The 16,000-nt window shown below is 50.0% G+C and overlaps 1 protein-coding gene across 2 annotated transcripts in view; it reads left to right on the top strand.

Annotated features, from left to right (window-relative positions):
- SSBP3 (single stranded DNA binding protein 3) overlaps positions 1-16,000 on the top strand; it is a 54,298-nt gene that overhangs the window by 32,802 nt on the left and 5,496 nt on the right. The window contains exons 5-9 of one of the 2 annotated variants that reach the window (XM_048312829.1): positions 3,941-4,030; positions 11,849-11,929; positions 12,741-12,800; positions 14,785-14,851; positions 14,959-15,035. In XM_048312829.1, coding sequence (XP_048168786.1) covers positions 3,941-4,030; positions 11,849-11,929; positions 12,741-12,800; positions 14,785-14,851; positions 14,959-15,035 — 375 coding nt within the window. The remainder of the gene's footprint in view (positions 1-3,940; positions 4,031-11,848; positions 11,930-12,740; positions 12,801-14,784; positions 14,852-14,958; positions 15,036-16,000) is intronic. The other variant, XM_048312830.1, reaches the window with a different exon arrangement.

The following is a 16,000-nucleotide window of genomic DNA, read 5'->3' as shown; positions in this document are numbered from 1 at the left end:
CCTCGGTGGTGCCTCACGGCTGCTCTGGGGCCGAGCGTGCGGCAGGGCGGGGGGCAGGAAACGGCTCGCCGCACCCTGCTCGCAGCAAGCCCTCACGCCCAGCAAAGCCCTAAACCCTGCAGTAAAGAAAGTAAATAAATAAAAGCACCGGACCGCAGCTCCTCCCAGGGCTGTGGGACAGCGGAGGTGAGTTGTGTTCCCGGCTCAGCCGGCCTGGGAAAGCAAATGTGGGTGACACCAAAGTGCTGGTGGGGATGCACCAGAGGCCAGGGAGCTGCGTGAGGCAGCCACGCCAGTGCCTCTTCTCTGCTGCTCTTCAGCACAGTTAATACAGCGGAATAACCTGGTTTCTCCTGAAGGATTGGGTTAAGAAAACAAGATGGTTTTAATAGCCCTTTTACATCCTGCACAGATTGCAGCTGAAGACCCTAACCGGCTTTGCAGCACATCTTTTCCTTTTTTCCCTTTTTTTTTCCTCCATAACCTGATGCCAGCGGTCCTGCGCAAGCGGGCTCCTGCCGATAATTCAAGTGCCCAGCTCCTGGCTGTGCTGTTTTGTCCGATTTCTATTGCCTCCTGACCTCCATCCTTCTTTATTTGCAAAGCTATACTCGCAGGCAGCGGTAATAAATCAATTAATGACTCTGATGAATCGTTTAATGGCTGACAAAATAACACTACAGTCAACAGCTTGGATCTCTACAGCAGTACCAGAAGATGCTGGTTGACTCAGGGTAGGGAGACGAAACAGAGACTGTTAGCTCAATTAGTGCAATTAGTGTGCGATTTAAAGGCTTAGACGGCATCTGCTGGCGTACCAGGCCGGTGTGTTAACTGAGAGCTTTGGTTTGGAAGCGAAACACGGTGATCCAGATTGTCATCATTCCGCTGGCTTCCACCAAAAAAAGAGGAAAAATACCAACGTATGTGGCAGGGAATTAAAAATACATATGTGTGTTTGTGTATATAGCTATACATGTGCGCCCCAGGAACACATATATATTGATTTCCAATGTGGAGAAAATTTGCCATCTTACGAAAGGCAAATGAGCTGGCGTGCCAGCATTGCCAGAGCTGTCCTGGCTCATTTCTGGCAGTGGTTTCCATGTGCTGTGGTGGAAGGAAATTCAGGGTATCACATGCCAATGGGGACCTTCATGTGACTGATGTGCTTCTGGTTCAGTACCAGCTTGGACGTGGTGGCACAGCAGTTCCATGCCCCTTTTGGCCAGCTTCTGTGGCAACTGCACATTGTATCTGCACCAGGGAGACTCGATGGGTTTTAGATAATTCACCTAAGGAAAGAGCTTTCGAAAGCAAACTGCAACTAAGAGTCCCTAAAAAGAGTTTCTGGGACAAAATGGTGAATATAAACCATGTGGGAGGAGTTGCGTGGCCAAAAAAGTCCTGGAAATGGGTGCTGGATAGCCCTTGGGTTTGGACGCTGACCCTTAGGGTTTGGGTGCTCACCCTTAAGGTTTGGAAAAGTTGTTCCTGCTGTCTTTTTTCCCCTTTTTTCTTTCATTTCTGGCACGCCCAAGTGTTCTACAGTGCTGCTCCAGCCACGGCTGCATTCCCATCGCTTCACAGGGCTAAAGGTGCCTCGGTGTTTACCTTAGCAGCGGTGATGGGGAGGGGAATAAAAAAAGAAATAAAATGTCACTTTGCAGCCTTGTAAATCATTCATCAAGGGCTGACCAATTTGGCTCCCATCCTACAATATGCTCAGGGCACTTGCGGGTTTTTAATTACCGAGTTCTGCCAAGCGCCACATGTGTGAGGAACTTTAAATCCCCGTTTACGCCGCGAAGGCATAGGTGAGGTTTCAGGGTGTTTAACACGGAAAAATACTCTGTGGTTTTGTGGAAAAATGGGCATTTGCTTCAAGATTTTCTTTGGCTCCTCTGCCCTTCTCCCTCTGCTCCCTGTTGCAGATGGGAGGAGAGGAGCAGCTTTCTTTCCCCCTGGATCCCCAAATCCATGTGCCTCCTCACTCCCCACCACTTCGGGATCCATTTCGCTTTGGGAGATTCCCCAAGCAGAGGATTATAGTGTGCTGGAAATCTCTTGAAACCATAAAATATCACCTTGGCAGCTTTATTGCAGCGCTTGCCGCCTTGGGAGAGAAGCGTTTTGCGTGATAGAGGGTTTAATAAAGGAAATTCCGAATGGGCTCGCTGCAGTTTGGGGCTCGGTCTTATATATTTTTGCATTAAGAACCGTCATCTGCTTTGCAGAGAAACTGCAATATGTTCATGGCCTTGGATTAAGATTTGGTTTTACTTTTATAGCTGACCCACTTGGGGGGATGGAGGGAGGGGGAGAAGTGGGTTCACTCCCTCTCCCATCTATTTTTGCTGCCGTCTGATGTATAAAAAGAGCCTGGAATGGGCAGGCTTATTTTTCCTGCCAGGACTTTTTTTTTTTATTAACTGTAAAAACACTCAGATCTGGCCTTTGCTGCTGATGGGGGAAAGGCTGCTCAGGATGCCTTGTTCAGGGGCACGGGGGGAGTGTGGTGTGGGCTGTGCCTGGGGTTGCAGGACTCTGTAGCCTCAGGGGGAACTGGTTATTTCATGAAGGGAGGCTCTTACTGGGGAATCAGCCTCCGCTGTTGTCTGTGTCACTTGCAGCTCTGAGGTGCTGGGGTGGTAAAACCAACCACTCATCCGGCATGGTCCTGGCCTTCATCCCACATCCTGCACGCCAGCTCCTGCTGGAGAGCGTGATGAGGGGCACAAGGGATGCCCTGGGAAGGCACAAGGCAATGATTAGTCAGGTGCTCCCCTGCCTCTGCAAGGCTTTCTGGTCAGAAATAGCAAGATTGCCGACCAAACATGGGGATCCTATCATGGCAATCCTTAGTCCTTAGTAATAATCCTTAATTTTCCAGGCTGCTCTGACAGCCTGGCTTCCCCCTCTGCTCACATCTTGTGGTTGTTGCTGCATCAGATGCGGTCAGGAGCCGGGGCTGGCTCAGCTGCTGTTGGGACGTGGAGTTTAGTGGGTAAAACCAAGCCTGAGCAGGCTCACATGTACCCCATCTGTTCATGGGATTTCCTCAGTGGAAAATTTTTCCACCATGGTTTTAGGTGGGTACGTCCATCATAAAAATTGGTGGAGGGAGTAGTTCAGTGATCCAAACCTAATTAACAGCACTGAGGTGCCTTTATAACTGCCCTGGGAATGGAGGTCACTTGGTGGTGGCAAACTGGGCTGCACTTGGATGGCACAGGTACTGCTCCTAACCCCACAGGGGTGTGTCACCAGCAGTGGCTTTTAGGGAAAGATCTTTTTCTTATATTTTCCATTAGAGTGGGAGCTTCCCATAATGCTGGTGCTTTCCCAGAAGAAGTGAATAAATACAAATAGGGATGCTGAGAAGGAGCAAGTGGGGTGTCCAGGTACCCCATGTCTGTCTCTGTCCCACCTTTTTGGGGCTGGAGCTGTGCTGGTGGCTCATTCTGGGGAGGCAGGAGGGGGAATGTGACTCCACAGGTTGAGTGCAATGAATTTGGAAATGAATAATAAAGTTTTGGCATGCTGGTGAGGTCAGGGAAGCATAATTTTGGAAGGACAGGGCTAAACCATCAAGCATGGCGGGGAGGTAGGAGAGAAGCATTTTCAAAGCTTTCAAGCAGCTTCTGCCTAAAATGACACGTTGGATGAGGCTCCTTGGTGGATTAACAAGACTCAATGCCTGGATAAATGAATAAACAAACCCTAGAATCATCTCCAGGTTCTGTGTGGCCATCTCCTCCGTGGGTGAGTCACAGAGACCGGTGCCCCTCCAGCTGTGAGCATCCTCCAGGGGGAAAGATGCTCAGGGCCCCAGAGATACAAGGCAGATGGACTCAGTATGATGTGGCAGGAGAGGTGGCATTTTTGATGTGCTTTTGTCATAACCTGACCATGTTTGCCCTGGTTTTGTTCCCCACAGAGCGCAGCTGCTGCCCCGAGTCCCGTGCTTGGAAACATTCCCCCGAATGACGGGATGCCCGGGGGCCCCATCCCGCCCGGGTTCTTCCAGGTAGGCTGCCGCTCCTCCCGGTGCTCCCTCCACACCGCACACGTGTTTGCTTTCGCTCTGGGTGTCAGCGCTGTCATGCCTGTGTTGTTTTTTTTTCCCCAAGAGGATGCTAGGGAAGCAGCATGCCTGCACAGCTGACCTGTCTAGGAATAACTTGTGTTCTGCTGTCCTTCCACATTTGCTTTCTATCTTTTGTGGCCTTAAAGCAAATTCCTTTCTCGCTCAAAGAGGTTACTGTGTATTTACAACCAGTGTTTTTTTACAAAGCTGCTTGGTTTGTGTTTGGGTTGGGATTGTATTTGTTCTCCAGTCCTAACAGACGGGCGTAATTGAAAACATTCTGGATTTTGATTCCTGAAGCTTTTTCCCCCTCCTCTGGTTAACCGCTTGATTTTTTCCAAATGCAATCACTGAACGCATTAACAAGCCCTGGCTGCGGCTGCAGGCGGGAGTGGGCTCCAGCCAAATCCCTGAATGCCGTGGAGGCACCTTGTAAGCAAATACCCAGCAAAGTCCCCAACATCCCCTCACTCCTTCCTTATCCCACACCGAGCTGACAGAGGAGGGGCTAACATGTTTGGAGTGATGCTGACAGAAAGGACACAACAAGGACAAAGAAAAGGAGTTTTCAAACCTCAAACCTTGGGGGTTTTCTCAGGAATCTCTTTGCCTGGGGTGAGCTGCACTGGTTTGCAGCAACATAAGCTTTCGGTGCTTTAAAATCCTCCTGCTTGAGGACGAAACACTTGTTCGTGTTAAAAATGGGATAAGAGTTGAAAGGAATATTTGTTTTGGCAAGCTGGGCTTTTTTTAATCTGGGCTTGTGATTTGTATATGGGAGAACTTCTCGGGCAGTAGACAGGCGAGCTCGATAAGGAGCTTGTGATTTATTGTGGCGATATCTGAGCCCGATATCGGCAATTGCGTTTGTGTGGGAAGGGGGAAGGAGGGTGCTGTCTTTTTTTTTTTGAGAGAAAGAGAGATCCCATTTCCTGAACATGCTTCTGACAAAGTAAGAATATCCGATATTGATCGGGAACCCTAAAACAGGCGAATCTTGTAGCAGCGCTCGGCGGCAGGGGGTGAAGCCAACGCCGGAGATGCAATCTCGCAGGTCATAGCTGCTGCCAGCAATCCGAGTGCCAAGCTGCTACTTCCAACAAATGTGTCTCCAAAACGTCCTGATCTCGCCCCGTGGTGAAGCTGACTGTCCTTTGGGGCTTCTGCTTCACGCCGAGCTGCGAGGGCTGCAGAACTGGCATGAATTTAAGGCAAGGCACCAAGAGTATGGGTTGGCTTTCCCGGAGCGGGAAAGGTGAAGAAGAGGAGTCACATCTCTCCAGACTTACTGTTCATGCTGCCGTCTCGACTCTTCCTGTTGACAGCCCCCAAGCTGTCCCCCCTCTTTCCTTTCTGCCCTCCTGTAGCACTTTTGCACTGAGGGTCTGATTCAGGAGCAAACAACCCATCCTAGCTCCCTGCCTGCCGTGCAGCTGGCCTGGGAGCCGCTGGGGCAGGGGGTGGCTCAGAAGCAGGAGGGGATCCTGAAGCCCCAGATAATGTAATAACACTGGTACAGGTGTCGTGTGGGGGATGCTGCCCATCCCCAGCGCTGCCGGAGGGAAGAGAGGGTGGGTGCTGGTGCATATGGCTCACATGTGACATCTCAAGAGCCTGCCTTTCCTGAAAGCCCTCCAACATCTGGTTTCTCCTCCCAGCCCTCGGGATGGAAAGCAGAAGAAAAATCCCACCTTTTAACACAGTCTGAACATCGCCTCCATGAAAGCCTGTCTGATTTATTGCGGGTGCTGGAGCCGATTCCAGCTTCGGGAGATGCTGGAGAGCAGCTCTTTGCAGAGGTGGGCTGGAGGCTCAGTGTCGAGCCAGTCACAGCTCGGGGGTAATTTCCTATCTGTAGGAGATTAAAGTGCCTAAATTCAGAGGGCAAAAACAAAAAGGTCACAGAAGATAGAAAGGATTTTTCCCCAACCTTTGGTATGCCAGCCCTGGGAGTGAGTGAGGTGGTACCACCTCAGCCAGTGCCATCCTCATGCCGGGAGACTGCTGGAGAGGACTCATGGATTTTCAGCATCTCGCTCTTCTGCACCAGGGACCTGCAAGGGATATTCCCAAGGGTAGCAGGCATGGGCAGATAGTTTTTAAGAGGAATTAGAGACTGGTCATGTCCAGGCATGGTGGGGCATCACACAGGGAGCTGAGGAATGAGTCACCGGCAAAGCTCAGGTAGCAGAAACCCTGCACTACCACCCTGGGGGTGCATGACCGCCCCCAGCCCTGAATGTGAGGATGTCCACCACAGATTGGCAAAGGAAGAAAATGTATATGGACTGTTCCTGGGACTCTGTAGCCCAAAACCATGTGAGTGAGCTTGGGAGAAGAAAGAATGTTCCAGGAAAGGGAGAAGCAAGAAGGACTCCAGGCTACAGTGCCCATCCACAGCCGCTGCCTTGCAGTGAGATACCCTTCCCAGTGCCAGGGCTCAGCAGCACCTTCAGGCCAGGGGCCAAGGGAAGTGCAGCCTGCAGAATCTCCCAAAATTATGGGAAAGGAGAGGCCCATGGCACTCCTGGGTTGCTGGGGCATTTCATGGTGCCAGCCAGTGGCACAGCATCGGCTGCGCTCCGGACAAAAGGTTGGCTGGGTTGATGGCCAGCATGGGTAGATGCTTTTATTTAAATCTCTCTCTTTGTCCCATTGGGATGAGCAAACAAACCCTCTGCTCATCCTCCTAAAGGTCATCAGAGGCGTTCCTGCTTTTGTTTTGAAAGCTGGATTCATGCCGGGGTGCAGATCCCTTGCAGGAGGGACAGGGGGGTGCCAGGGAAATACAGGAAGGAAAAGGAAAAATTGAAAGCAATTAATATCACACCTTTATACCACTAAATAAATGGGGGGGAGGGGGGGAGCAAGTCAGCAGCCCCCCAGCCATGCCTGCTCTCCCCAGCGCCGCCCCGTACCCCGCGCTGATGAAATGGAAAGTTGACCATAAATCAATGTCGGTGCTGCGTTAGCTATGCATCAGCGGCTCAGCGCCGAGATGCACCAAAACAAAGCACCGGCTGCTCCGTGTTCCCACACTGCCCCCTAATGCAGACAGACCTCTGGAGCTGGGGAGGACCGGGGGCTCCAGAGCCCAGGGGGCTCCCTCCCTACATCCCCTGCCCTCCCCGCCTCTCCTCCCCACATCCTGGAGACCTCCCTCTTTGGGTGAGGTCGCCCGTGGGGTGAGGATGGTAAAGCCAGGGACAATAGGAGGGGGTCCATGTTGTCCTGCTCCCTCCTTGGAGGCCACCATTTTCCCCCTGCCCAGCTGTCCTGATGGCTCAGTGGGATTTGGCACTGCTCGGCAGGTGCCACCAGCTCTGGTTAGCCAGTTCCTGTGAGGCAGCACAAGAGCCATAAAACCAGGCTGCTCTTCCCAAAATCCTGGGATAGAACTTGGTACCAGCCTGCACCAGGCAGGGTTTGAAGGAAGGTAGCCTACAAGCTGGAGGAAAGGAAAAGCAAGCATCAGAGAAAGTTTTTTTTCTGGAAGTTTAGTAGGATGCCCGAGGCTTTTGTACCGAGCGTCTGGAGCATATGGTGGGATTTGCAGTCAACTTTCTCTCGGGTGCTCCAGCCAGATGGAGGTGACTGTTCTTGGCTCCGGCTGACACGGGTTTGTTTCCTGAAGAGCTTGTGTTAAACATATTCCTTAAAACCAGGCTTCTGCAGTTGGGAGCCCCAGCTGCAGGCGAGGCAGAGCTCCTGCCCACGACTGCCTTTCGCTGTCTGCGGGGGAACTTGGCCCGCCTCGCCTCGCCTTGCCTTGCTGCATTGCCTTGCCTTGCCTTGCCTTGCCTAACCTCGCCTTGCTTTGCCTTGCCTTGCTTTGCCTTGCCTTGCCTTGCCTTGTCTAACCTCTCCTGGCCTCGCCTTGCCCTCTCTCGGGAAGGTCCTCACCCAGCACCACATGCTGGAAGTCAACCAGGGTCTTTCTCTTTGAAGGCAACTGGAGCATCTCTCCTAAAGGCTAAAGTGATACCTCATTTTTTTCTTGACAACTTGCAAAACATCTCTCTCCTTCAGTAGAAATAAAGCTCCTCTCCAATAAACCCAGGCATGGCTTCAATTAATATCCATCTAATTTATTTTAGTATTTTCTAACGTCAAAACTGGCAGGCAGGGGCAGGTATTTTAAACACAAGATGCCTCCCTATTGCTATCTCGAAACCATCGGTGTCTCATGGCAGTGATGCTTTGCCTTCTCGTACCGTCCTGCCTTGTTCTGCCACCCCCAGAGGTGCTTGAAAATGTTTTTAAATAGCAAAACTCCCCCATTAGCTGAAAGTATGTAGCCCATAAAACATGATCCATTTGTGGTGAATTACACTGGAAACATAAATTGACACACGCAGAGCTATGATTGCTCATGCCATTTTCCATCTTTAATATTTTACAAGAAGTTTGAGGAGTCGAGCTCATGAAAGACAGAGTGGAAATAACCTGATCTCCTGGAAACTCCCTGTAGGAAGCAGCTGTGGCAGCAAACTTCGGCTGTCCGGCAAGCCAGGCTGGGCTTTGAAAGTCCCTGGAGTGTAGAGGGGAGAAAAAAATGAAGCAGAGCAGAGGTTGAGGCACCGACAGCTGTTGGAAACAGTTTCCTCTAACACCGTTTCAGCTGTGGACTTGTTTTTGGTGTTTTTTGAGGCAGCTACAGGAAGATGAAGAACAACCCCACACACAAGAGTGTCCAATTTGGGGAAAAAAGGGAAAACTTATTAGATTATGGAGTTTCTCTGGTTGGAGAGAGTGCTGGTTGGAGATGAGAGTGAAGCAACTGCAGAGCAGGTCCTGCTTGCCCAGCATGGAGTGTCAGAAGGAGCTGTGCCGCAGGGATGTGTCTCCAGGGCTGGACAGAGGGATGTGGAGGAAGCAGGATGGCATGTGTTCAACCTCCTCTTTTAACAGGAGTAGTTAATAACTGCTAAACACAGGGTTTTTTAAGAAAAAAGGGATGTTCTGTTGGTTGGTGCCCACAAGTCGTCTCTGCAAAACATTTGTCTCAACTGCCATGATCCATCGGGAGCATCTGCCGCTTCCTCTGCAGCGAGGCAATTCCGTGCGAAAAGGCAACCGCTGTGGCAGGCCTTCCTAGCCCTACACGGGTCCCAGCCCGGAAACATCTGTAAATATTTATGGAGATAACACTGTCCAGAGGGGCTGCATTCCTGACGGAGCAGGACAGCCGTGCCGAGGGGGCTGCGGCAGTCGCAGCTCCGAGCGAGCGTGTTGGATGCTGCTGCTGGGAAAAAGCAAGAAAAGAAGGAAAAATAAAAAAGCTGCTTTCATCTCCTACCTGCCTGCCAAAACATTTGCACAAGCTGGGCATCACCTTATCCAGAAGTGTCCTCTGGGAACGGTACCACATGGGATAATGCAAGGGCAAGGATGCTGTGGCGCTGAGCCTGGAGCATCCCGGGAGCAGCCTTGGTGTTGGGGCAGGACCACGCTCCAGAGGATGCACTCAGCAGCACAAACAGCGGATGCTCTCTGGATCCAGCTGCCACAGGGGATTTTTCTCTGGTGGAAATGCTGCCATGTCCCATAGATGCTTTTTCTCCAATAATCAAACACTGTTTGCTCTGCAGCTCGAAATGCAGAGCCAGAGCATCACCTTCAGGCCCAGCCAGGGTGCTTTCAGGTGGCCGTGTCTCCCACGTGTTTGATACCTGTTCACCCCACATCCTCACCTGCTGTGGGATACGAGGGGAAGGACATCGGTACCTGGACAACAATGACCCCCTCCTGCAGCACAAGGCAGGCATCATGGGGGACACTGACTCTTGCAGTGATGGGGCTTGAGGTTTGGCCTCTGCCAGCCCTGGTTTTTACCTTCCAATTGGTTTCATCACTCATTCACCTCTTCTAATCTTCCCTACCCCAAATCCTGTGGCTGAGACATGTAGGAAGGGCTTTGGTGGTGGCCAGACCTCACTGAGGGATAGTGGGAGCTGTGTGCTGCTCTTGCTGCACTTTGCATTCACAGACAGACTTAGCAACTCAGAAGCAGAAATAAGTCAACTTCAATGCCTGGAGAGGACTTCTGCTAAAGGAGGTTGATGCTGCAGTTGGACCTCAAAGGTTTGTCTTCTCCACTTTGGTGGGACATGGATGGAGAAGGCAGGGGGAGGGCTGTCCTGAGGTGCTGTGACCTGGTCCAGATGAGGTTGGCCAGGCAGTAAGGGCAGGGCCTGGTTCCTTTTGGCTCCTGGAGAATAAATGGTGGTGTAAGTGGTGGGGTTTCAGCGGCTGGAGCAGAGAGGCTGGCAGGAGGCTGTTGGTTTTAAATCCGCTTGGCTCCATCTCACCGCCGAACCATTCAAATTTAAAAAAAAAATTTTTAAAAAAAAAAAAGGGGGAAGAAGAAAAAACCCACCCTCTTACTTTATTTACATTGCACTCAAGTTTCCGCCGTACAAAAGATTTGCAGGTGCAAATATGTCCTGCCTTCATTAACTTCCCCTCCCTTTTTAATTTATGTGATTTCAATTTTCCTTCCCTGTACTGTTAATTAGGGGACCCTCTAATCAGTACCATTATCACAGTGGTATTCATGTTTAGGAAAGCTGCTAAACAAATGCTTGCAAAATTGCTAAATGGCTAATTAATGTCTGTTAATTAAGAAAATTGCTCATGGTAACAAACCATGCCATTGCTGGCAGCAGCTAGAAGGCGAACACTTGTTGAAATTAGTAACAAGGCAGGTAGAGAACATCTGCTCCGGCGCCGGTCCTGGAGCCTGCCGTCGCTTCCCATCACCTACTGACAGAGCTCCTGTGCTTTCTCTACCAATTACACCTCCTTTGACTCAAGAAATACTATTTTTTTTTTTTCTTTCCTCACGTTAACACGCACCGGTATGTTTCTTGCACCGAGCTCGCGATTTTTCCAAGCAAATTTTCATTTTGTGCTTTTAAGGGAAATTTAAAAAAAAAAAAAAAAAAGAAAAACCAAAGTGGGCGTTCAAGCCCAAAATGTCAGCGACTGCTGCATTGCAGCCTTAAACCTGCACCAACTAATCTCTCCTTTTTTCCCCTAGACATCCTTTCTTTGCTCGCAAGCCATTTTACTCGCATCCTTAGGGAATCCACCTCGAGGAAGGATGTTGCATCCCTTCAGTGTGGCGGTGCAGCCCCGGTTGTGCCAGCCAAACGCTGCCCAAGCGTGAGCTGGGACATGCTCCTCGTCCTCCGCGCTCACTCCAGCACCTCCAGTGAACCACGGTCAAAACACAAACCCAGAGGTGTTTCCAACCTTTGGGATGAGAGAGGAAAAAAAAAGATTTTTTTTTTTAATTTTTCTTTTTTTTTTTTTTTTTTTTTTTTTTTTTTTTTTTTTTTTTTTTCAGTTTGGGGGTGTTTTTTGTATTTCCCCCCAACCTCTCTGGTCCTCTCCTGCATATATTTTTTTTTTCCTCGTTGCACGCCCCTGCAAAGTGTTTCCCTGTGTGTTTATCATTGCAGACTTGGTTGAACCACTGGACCGTTTACCCTCAATGTGGCCACTGTATTTTGACAGATATTCTGATTTTGAAAATATATTTTTTTTTTGCATATATCATAACTCATTGTTTGGCTGCAAATGAATAGAAACTCAATTTTAGAAACAAAAAAAAAAAAAAAGGAAAAAACAATAATTTAAAACCGGGAGAACTGACTCCCCAACTAAACAGGTCCACCCGTGAATCCTTTTTTTAGCTCTTTCTGCGCTTTCATGTGCTAATCTATAACCTCCTTCTACTGTCTGACCTCACAGGGACCGCCTGGGTCACAGCCCTCGCCACACGCACAGCCTCCACCCCACAATCCTAGCAGCATGATGGGACCCCACAGTCAGGTAAAGACACTAGTGATGGGTAGGGCTGTGAACCGGGACGTGCGCTCGATTTACTTCTTTTTTCCCCCCTCTGTAAGCATGCTGGGCAGCGGGTACCCGCTCCCCGGGGAGCATCCTCCCGGGCACCCCAGCTCCAAAGCAAAATGTTGGTTTTTTTCCCTTTTTTTTCTTTTTTTTTCTTTCTCTTTTTTTTTCTTTTTTTTTCTTTTGTTTTTTGTTTTTTGTTTTTTGTTTTTTGGATATGCAGTTGTCAATGAACTGAGAAGTCAATCGTGGGTATCAGACTGTTTTACCTGCCCAAGGTAGCCTGAGAAATTTAACTTGATGTGGGTTTTTAAGCTTCTGTTAGTAGCAGCAGTTGTAAAAAGAAGTAACTTTAAGCCTTTCTTCTTTTTTTTTTTTTTTCAGTACTTAGCACTGGGGTTTTTTGTGTGTGCGTGTCTGTATGTGCTTATTTGCCACTTTTTTTTAATATATCTCTATATATTTAAACTTGAACATTATCTAACACTCAGGGTTTCCCACCCATGCACTAATTTTAACAGCCTCACCTAGTATTGCCGATGTCAAACACGCTCTCAAACAATAAACCTACAGAGAAAATGTCTAAAAAACGGACTCCAGACACCTTTCTCTTTTTTTTTTTTTCCCCTTTTGAAACATAACTTTTTTAAAAAGGATGTCTCCAGAAAAAAAAAAATAAAACAAACCACAGAAATACCAAAAGCAGTGTGTACAGGCTAACCAGCGTGCGTGGGGAGCGTGCTGCCTCCCCACAGCTCAGCCCTGACCCCCTTTTGTGTCCCCACAGCCGTTCATGTCGCCGCGCTACGCCGGAGGTCCCCGGCCCCCCATCAGGATGGGCAACCAGGTACTGCACTCCCGGGATTCCACATTTCCTAGGGATAGCTGTTATTTGGGAAGGGGGATGAGGGCCAGGTGTCCTGCAGATGCTCCTTGGGTTTGGGTGGCAAGCATTGCCTCCTTTGGTCACCCTCCTTTTTCCTAGTGCTGGAGCATCAGGTGTCACTTAACGATGGTAGTTTAATTTTATTTTGAGGTTTGGGCCTATCCAGGGTGGGAACAGCCGCGGGGAATGTGCTGCTTTCCGCCCGTGGTGCTCCCAGCAGGGCTGTGCCGTGCCGCGTGCTCGCTGTCCGCCTGGATTTTCCCTGCAATCGCAGAAAATTAAAGTGATGAAGATAATCCTGCTGCTGGGTTGACCGAGCGTTTAGATCAGCGGCAGGGTCAAGCGAGGCAGGTCACTGCTGAATTTTTTGGGTTGGGTTTATCCTCTTATCCCAGCTTATACAAGGGCAGTTTGTTTCTGGCCTTATGGACTGAGGCTTCCACCCCATGCCTTGCCTGGACGCATGCGTGGCCTTTGGTTAAGGAATTTGTCTCCTTCCCAATGATGCTGTGCAGATCCATAGGGTAATGACCAAGCCAGAGGTTATTTGTCACTAAAGGGAAATTAAAGGAAACCTGTAATTCCTTTTAGCAGCAGAGGTGTCTCTGCAAAAATTACCTCGGGAGCTTGTTTTTTGGCTATCAGTGTTATTTTCCTGTAGGTCTAATTAGCAGAAAGAGCAGGATAGTCAGGAAATAGGGTGTACCAGCTTGCTCTGGGTTTGTGCTTCCTGAATTTGAGGCTTGAATCTTTGGAACTTGCTGACTGATAGTCAGACAGCTGAGATGTAGCTGAGAAAAACCCAGAAGGGGCTAATGGAGGACCCCCGTGCCAGGGTGGCTGGAAGAGCTTTCCACCCAGGGCACTGATGGCTGTTCTAACAAGGTATTAATTCACTGCACCTCCTCATGGGTCAGTTTTAACAGGACCCCATCCTGCAGTGGTTCTGGGCTTGTCTTGAGCTCTGCTGGAGGTGAGCACAGCGAACTGAGCAGGCAGGAGAGGCAGGAGAGACTGGTTTGGGGAGGCTGTTCCCACAGCAGGATCAAGCATCCAGGAGTGGGTAAAGTTAATTAGAATGATTTCATTTTATTCCCCCAAACACCACATATAAAGCACATGTTTGTACCTAGGCAGAGCTCAGCAAGGTTATGGTCACATCCTGAGGGATAAGAGGAATAAACAGGCAGGCAGGAAGGTCAGGCAGCAGAAGTGTAAATATCCACCTCTGCAACCCCCCTGGTTTATCTTCCTCCTGCTGCCAGCTTCCAGCCTGCAAAAAACTTGGGACTGGGCTGATTCTGCCTCAGCACAGCCGTGTGCACCCAGGGCCTGTGCTGTGCTCCAGCACTGGGATCCTCTGTATTGGCATCCAAGTAAAAAGCAGTGCCGTAGCAAAACTGTTTACAGTTTGCTTCCCTCAGGCAGACAGTATCTGCATTTTTCTTCCTCTTTATCTGTTTGGAGTAGCCTTTGAAGCTTAAATAGCAGCATTGCCCGAGTGGAATGGGAGTCTGGGGAGGGGGAGCATTCAGCTTCCCCTCAGCCTGTGTGGGGGTGGGTCCCAGCCCTGCTCTGCTACACATGGAGCATCTCCCCACCACAGCCAGTGAATCACTGCCTGGTTTGGCCCTGGTGCTGTGTGTTACCAGGGTACCATCCTGCTCCTCACCTTTCCCTGCTGGATTTGGCACCTCTGCCCTGCTCAGTCTGGGTTTTCCCCTGCTTCCCTAAAGTACAAGAGCACGCAGCCTGGCGGGAGGAGAAAACGCTGGCGCCTTGTTTAAGGTTTAGAGGGGGTTTGCAGAAGGATGAGGGAGGCAAACACCTGGAGGCTGTAGCAGTGGGATGTGGGATGCAGAAGGACACAGTGGGATGTGGGATGCAGCAGGATGCAGCAGGATGCAGGATTTATTTTTTTAATCTTGCTCCCTTGCTTTCACAGCCCCCGGGTGCCGTTCCCGGTACACAGCCATTGCTGCCCAATTCGATGGATCCCACGCGACAGCAAGGTAAACCCAGCAGAGGAGGGTCGAGCGCTGATGTTCCTAATCAGCTGTTAATTTGGGACCCAGAGTGGCTGCGGTGCCACGTAACACCCCTGCTTTCCTCCCAACAGGGCACCCTAACATGGGCGGCCCCATGCAAAGGATGAATCCTCCACGAGGGATGGGCCCCATGGGTCCCGGTCCGCAGGTAAGCCCAGTGCCAAAGTGCGTCCTACAAACCGTGGGAACAATCTCCTGGGGCTCAGAGGGCTGGGAGTTCCCCCCCCCCAACACACCCTGTCCCCCCATTAGTGTTAATGCGTTTTACATTAGGCTTGCATCTGGAAATCCCTCCTTTTAACAGGAGTGAGGTCTTCAGAGCTCATTAAGGGTATTGCAGCCTCCCTCCTGCCCTTCTGTCAGAGGGGATGGCACTTAGCTCCGCACCGGAGCAGCCTTTGAGTGCATTACACTGCCTGCCTGGGAAACAGTTACGACCCTAACAGCAGGAAAGGGAAAGGAGGCTTGCATTTGAAATTAATAAATAAAAAGAAATGGCAAAGATCCCTTGAGCAAGGGAATAAGGCTTTCCCCTGCGAGGTTCCCCTCCACCTGCCCCTCCTGCTGCCTGCTTGAGCTCTCTATTTCAGGAAAGGGGAGTAAACTCTTGAAATTAAGCAGATCTGGGTTAATACATGCTGTCGTTCCGTTGATTCACTTTATGGAGTGGCTTGTTGTTGACTCACTCCTGTTTGTTCCTTCTATGAGACTTCAAAACCAGATTACCATATTTTGGTTGGAGGTTTATCCTCTCTGCATCGTCGCCTACGTGGAGTTTGTAGCGCGAGGATCAGAGTCTGTCAGGAGACGAGCGGGTGCGCTGGAGTTTTGTTTTGTTTTTCCCCTGGAGACTGTTGAGATAAGTGGATGTTGTGTAAAGAGGGAGTTGTATCATCTCTTTAGCACCAACCTGAGGATGCTGCTTGGGGGTGCTCGGCCATCTCCATCCATCCTAGGATAGGGGACAAAAATCCTGCGCGAGCATCGTTTCGCAGGCAAGCCATCTCATAGCGCTGCTGCTGTGATTAAAATCCTCCTTTCCTGGAGGATTACACCCAAAATAAAAAAAGAAAAAATGCATTTTGCTAGCGTGGCCTGCGCCAAGGCGAGTGG

This window comes from Corvus hawaiiensis, chromosome 9 (assembly GCF_020740725.1).
Source record: "Corvus hawaiiensis isolate bCorHaw1 chromosome 9, bCorHaw1.pri.cur, whole genome shotgun sequence".
Taxonomy (NCBI): domain Eukaryota; kingdom Metazoa; phylum Chordata; class Aves; order Passeriformes; family Corvidae; genus Corvus; species Corvus hawaiiensis.
The sequence above is the reverse complement of the archived record's forward strand: the minus strand, read 5'-3'. Positions and strand labels throughout refer to the sequence as shown.